We start from the raw sequence: 6,000 nt of genomic DNA, 5'->3' as shown, positions 1-6,000 counted from the left end.
TCAATTTATAGAACACAATAGTTTTATCAAATTGTTTTCATAATGTGCCAATACTATATACATAGTTTGATAATCTGCATTCACATTTTAGATACTTGGTCCTGGTATAACCTGGCTTTGATTGTCTTCTTTAAATACTTTAAACTTATTGAGGAAAAATTCTAAGATGGTTTCTACAAGGGTTTGAGCATTTTTGTTTTTTAGACCACTTTTCACAACCACATGAAGTATGTATCTTGACTCACAAGCCTGCATCACCCATGTTCGCTAACACAGGAGGATTCCTTATGATGACAGGACCTACCTCTCTTCATTCAGATTGAATTTATTCACCACCTGTATTGTCATAAGTTCCATTTCTATAATCACCGATATCTGAAGATAAGTTAAAGCTATGTATGTTCAGGTTGGTGTAAACACTAGTTAACTGGCCTTTTATCCATTCTTTTAATTGAATGATCATAGAAATCATGAAAAATCTCCCAAACTCATCATAAATGCCAATGTTATATGTTTTATTTTTTAATCAAGTAATTTTTAAACCTTAAAATATCCATAATTGACAGAGTAAGACATCAGGCATGAAATGAGAATATAAAGTCCGTGGTCTGCAGAAAGGCAAACAGTATTCTAGTCCATCAAGATGATTACATGAGTGAAATGCCATTCCAAACATCTACTCCTTTTTTGTCCTTTAAACACACATAGTTCAAGTGTTTGTTATTTTCACTTGTAAACAACATGAGCCAAAATGGACAATGAGGTAATCTAAATACTACACATGATAAGTTAAAAACACTAGGTAAAACACCATATTAAAGACATACAGAAATCAGTGTTCACTTTGGTCTCTAGGATGGTTAGAGTTGTTAATACCAAAAAGCAACACATACTAATTAAAGCCAGCTTGGTGGTGGGTGCCAGTGGTTGACAGACACTAAGTAATTCAAGAGGTAGTCAACACCATCATTTTCAAGCTGGTGACACTCACAAGTGTTAAGCCACAGATGTATTAAATAGCGCAATAGTTTCTCACAGTACAGTACTTTACCATAACTTCGCAGCTTTGTTCCAAATATAAAATTTAAAAACGATTCATAGGTCAACCTCTCACACTCTAACTGGACATCTATGACACAGATCACACAACCACCACATCTTAAAAGAGGCTGCTGACAGCTAGGTTAAGACAGAACTTGACGCTCTTCACGAGTTGTTCTTTTCTAAAACAAATAAATCTCATTAGGACATCTAGGAAATTAAAAGTCAGTTGCACTTGTACACACTTTCCCAAACTGTATAACCAAAGGGGAAATACACATATATATTTTATGATAAACATTTCTTAGAGAAAACAGATAAATTAATTTAAATTAACTTTAAGACTTAATGAGATTTCCCATGTCCTGTATAATTCATCTTACAGTGAATGTTACAAAGTCTATTAACACTTATGGGCTTCTATTCACAAACTAAATACAACTAGCAGTAACTTGGGGCCACACTGGTGCAAAACAAAACTGAGCCAGAATATTTCAAAATATTGGCATTAAAAATCCTACGTTTGTAGATGGAACGATGTTAAATACTTTGATGTTTCTTGATCTTTTTCCCTACATTGCACGCCAGACTTCCAAGTTATAAGCAGGTAAAAATCTTTTAAAATTTTTCCGTTGTAAAAATACATCCAAAGTCTTCCAGTAAAGACTAGAAATGCAAGTATAAAAAGGTTTCTACTATAATCTGCCATGTAGCAATGAATAGCTCCCAGGGCTAAGAGACTGGTAAGTGCATCTTTCTTAGGAATTACAATTGTGTTGACATGGGGGTGAGGTCAAGGGGCAACTAAATTACAGTCCTCCTGCTCAACCTATTAGTAACTCCTGTAAACTGATGCTTCACACAGACCCTTCTCCTCAGTAGCTAGAAATGGCATTGCACGTTTACTCTATGTTCACTCCTTGGCAAGCCAGTGCTAGTTTGTTATGTGCCTAGGGCAGTAATGCTGAAATAAGCTTGGCCTTAGGGCAGCACAGACACAGAAATGGAGATTGGCATCCTTTACACTTTTGCCCAGCATGAATACACTCATACACCAACCTCTCCTCCTGCTACCCCTTCCCACCCCGACCTCTGGGCAAAGCAGCTATGTCCAAGATTGCTTCTGTGTTTTCTGTATTTTTGCTTAAGTGGAAGGGTGCCCATAAGTCTTTAAATTAAATACATGATAACTTCAAGGAAATGCCCGGAGACGTTGCTAATAACTAAATGAGATGCTTCATTATTCACAAGTGTTTGTCAGAAACATGTAGTTGTGAATAATATCTATAACACAGATTAAAAGGTTCTGTACCAGAGAATTATCAGCCACTGTAAGGCTGGAGCAGCATAAAGGTGTGCTATGCATCAACTATGAGGTAGCCTTTTGCTGTAAACAGAGTATTTCACCCATGTGAATGGACACTGTGCTCACATCAGTGATATTCACATATGCAAGGAGTTTGGAATTCTGCTTTAGAGCATGGGAAATAAAAATAGGAAAGCTGATATCTGATATTTGAAAATTTTGATCTATGTCAAACTCAGAGGTAGTTATTACTAGCATCAGTACATAATACTTATATAAAGGTCTAAGTTATTTGGTTTGTTTTGAGTAAGCAGGACTGTAGACCATTCTGTAAAGAAACAACAACAACATTATATGGTATGTTCCCTGAGCAAAGTTCTTTGTCCTGAGTATGTTATGTAATAGTGATAATATTTTTATATAAAAAATAAACCCCAGCTTTTAACCATAACATAGGTTTGGTATGTGCTCTTAGTTCAGTCTGGTAAGATGCTTAAAATGACTTTAAATTGCACCCATAAGGTCCAGTTATAAAATGCTTTTTTTTTAAATCTTGATCTCAGCTCTGAACTTTTTATATGTAAACAGGGAATGTCCAATTCTCAAGTCCATAATTTCCTATTTCTATAAGGTCAAGGAACTTTGGTTTGAATTTTCAAAGTGACTTATCATGTTTTGCATTCTTCCTGTTAACCTGCTTATTATGCCTGCTAAAAATTAAGCAATGCCACTTTGATTTGTCTACATAATTTAAATAAGCTTACAATCCTCACATAAGGCAAGGAAGTACTTCTCTACAGCTATATACCACATTCAATATCGTCAAAGGTAAGCTTTGCATCACAGCACACGGACATATAAACCACGGAGAATCTCACAAACACTGTCACGGAATTCAAGCTGAGCTATAAAGGACCGTCAACCCAGCCTGTGGCATTTTCTCCTGATGCTGGCTTGCTGAAGCAGCAGGAAATGCCTACGTCCCCCCAGGCCAGGATAGGTTGGGGAGGGGGCAGAGCTGCTCAGCAGAACAGGTCTCAATGGACTCATGCTATTCTCTTTTTTTGATTATCTGAGCTTACACCAACAGGCTCACACAAAACGTTGTTTATTGCCCATGTTAAAGCATTATAATGAATTGGTACCTTCTTGGAGATGTTTCAGAAAGTTAGCCATAACATATAGAACCAGGAGGACACCAACATTTTTTTTTTTAATGACTGAAACCTAAAGGGACTGATACTAGGACTGGTCCCCAGCCAGTTTATTAATTACCTAACTGGGGACCAACCTGAGAAGCGTCTCTATCCCCATTCCTGAACGTCCGCCCTGAACCCGCCGTGCAGGTGACTCCAGCATGAGCAATGGAGGGAACCTCCGTAAAATCAATGCCACCGTGTGAAAATCCTTGCAGCTCTCCCTAGGAGAGGCTCCGCACTCCGCCCCAGGAACGCCACTCTAGTTGCCTGCCACCCCACGCTGCTGTAGGGCAACCGTAGTGGGCAATTGTGAACATCCACTTACTTTTCGTTCTCAACCCCAGGATTATATTCTTACCTGTGCTGTCTGGTTTTAGAGACAAGTTAGATAATTCTCTAGGGGGAATAAAAAAAGCCACCAAAAAAAAAAAAAAAAAAAAAACAAAAAACAAAAAAAAAACAACACCGCACGACTGGAGTTTTCCTCCAAGGTCTTCAGTAGTAAACGAGGAGGCCCCCCTGTTCGACGCGATGGTTCGGACTGACTCCGTCAAGGGAAGCTGCTGTTGCCACAATCCCTTAAAAACTTCACGACATGTGAAAGATGATAATGAGCTGGTATCAAAACATCATGGAAAACAATCAAGTCACTACATTTGTACATTGCCCTCCCCCTTCATTTTTCTTAGTAGGCATCTAATTTACAGTCAAAACACGTGAATTTAAAACATCGAAATATCGGCACAGTAATTACACATTCATTGTCTTTTCTGGAGTTATGGATCCCAGATTCAAAAGAGCTTATGGCAGTCGGAGGCATATGGAGTTAAGGTACTGCCTTCAAAGGGCGTTGGGGTAGGGGAGACCCTCTATAGACATCAGGAAAGAGAGGCAATCCCATACTTGGGAGAACTGATGACTTAAAACCTTTAGTACCATATGATTGGCAGCTCTGAGATCTGAAGTAGCCTTTGGTTCACACAAAAGGTAACAGTCATGTGTTTATTTTCATGTAATATAAAGGGAGTGGTATTTGAAGAAAAATCTCCAGGGATTATCTCTGAAACCATCTAAAATGCTTCATATGGGTTTGTAATTCTTGGGGATGTCCAATTCTGTGAGGGAGGGTGTGTGCTTGTATCTCTATACACACATATATAAAGACGAACCCGCTTTATATATATGTCTACATTCCTACAGAAAATCCTCCTACACACACACACATACGGACTCAGGCTCTCTCCCTCTCACACATGCACATATAGATATACATAGTATTTCATTCTCTGAGTCACATAAAACATGACACCCTGCTCAAATGTAATTTGCTTAGAGTGATTTGTCTGTTTAAAAAAATTCACAGTTCCTCAACAGTAGTTAAAAATCCCAAATCAGCTGCTGCTGTGAAATACTGTTCCCCTGTACTTGCATGAGGTAGACTTCCCAACTGGGGAAAGAAATCGGTAACATTTCAGAAGGAGGGTTATGTCTTTTTTCTTTTTTGAACGGAAGGCCCCTTTTTGCTTGGTTCTTCCGGCACTGCAGAGGACTTCGCCAGGGAAGTTTCTTGAGATGACCTGCCTGGCCATTCTGCTATCTCGAACCTCGCCTCCTGAGGAAACGGCGGTGACACGCAGCCATGCCCTCCCCCCAGCTCTCGAGGAAAAGTCGAAGTGCATGGCTGTGATTCTGCTTCCTGTCTTCCCTGAGAACTGGCAGGCGGCTGCGCAACAGTTTTATGTGGGCAGTTGGCCACCATGTGCGCGATGCTCTGACAGTAATGGCACTTCTTTGGCTGAGGAGGTAGACTACATTCCTTAGCATGATGATCAAGGCCGCCACAGTTGTAGCATCTGCAACAAGAACAAGGAAAACGTCTTAGAAGCAGGGAGCACGGGTCATAAAACACATTGTACAATTTTTAAAAATGCCAAAATACACTATCAATGAGATCAGCCTCTTTTAACATGTCCTTATTAATGAGTATGGAATGGCTATTTTTAATGCCAGTTGCTTTCAAGACTGTCTTTGGCAAAATGCTCTAACAGAGTTATAAAGCTAATTGTGCTACACATAATAGTCAATGAAAAACAAGAGTACTAAAACATGAAAGACTAGTCACACTTCCATACAGAAATGACTTTTTTTTTTTTTTAGGTTTGAGAGGTCATTTTAAAAGAACAGTTGTAGTCCACTAGAGGGCAGCCAATGGTCAACAAAAAATGACCAGCTAGCTTTAAAAAGAAGTCCATTAAAAAATAAAGCTGTTAACATAATAATATGCACTGCAATGCACTCAGCAATTGAGAAAATTATAGACCAAATTAAATTTTGTTAGTTTAACATTTCTTTGGGTGTTAATTATGTTGACTGTGGAAATCAGCTGAACTGGAAGAATTTTTTCCTTTGTACATATTAAGTAATGTGGTGAAATCTGATATGTAAGAAGTCAGA

The 6,000-nt window shown here is 38.6% G+C and overlaps 1 protein-coding gene across 2 annotated transcripts in view; it reads right to left on the bottom strand.

The window, feature by feature from the left end:
- Positions 1 to 4,534: 4,534 nt before the first annotated feature.
- Positions 4,535 to 6,000, bottom strand: part of LIN28B (lin-28 homolog B) — a 129,010-nt gene continuing 127,544 nt past the window's right edge. For both annotated transcript variants that reach the window (XM_045499162.1, XM_045499163.1), the window contains one exon: positions 4,535 to 5,399. In XM_045499162.1, coding sequence (XP_045355118.1) covers positions 5,030 to 5,399 — 370 coding nt within the window. In that variant the 3' untranslated portion in view covers positions 4,535 to 5,029. The remainder of the gene's footprint in view (positions 5,400 to 6,000) is intronic.

This window comes from Leopardus geoffroyi, chromosome B2, assembly GCF_018350155.1.
Source record: "Leopardus geoffroyi isolate Oge1 chromosome B2, O.geoffroyi_Oge1_pat1.0, whole genome shotgun sequence".
NCBI lineage: Eukaryota > Metazoa > Chordata > Mammalia > Carnivora > Felidae > Leopardus > Leopardus geoffroyi.
This window is presented reverse-complemented; position numbering and strand designations above follow the sequence as displayed.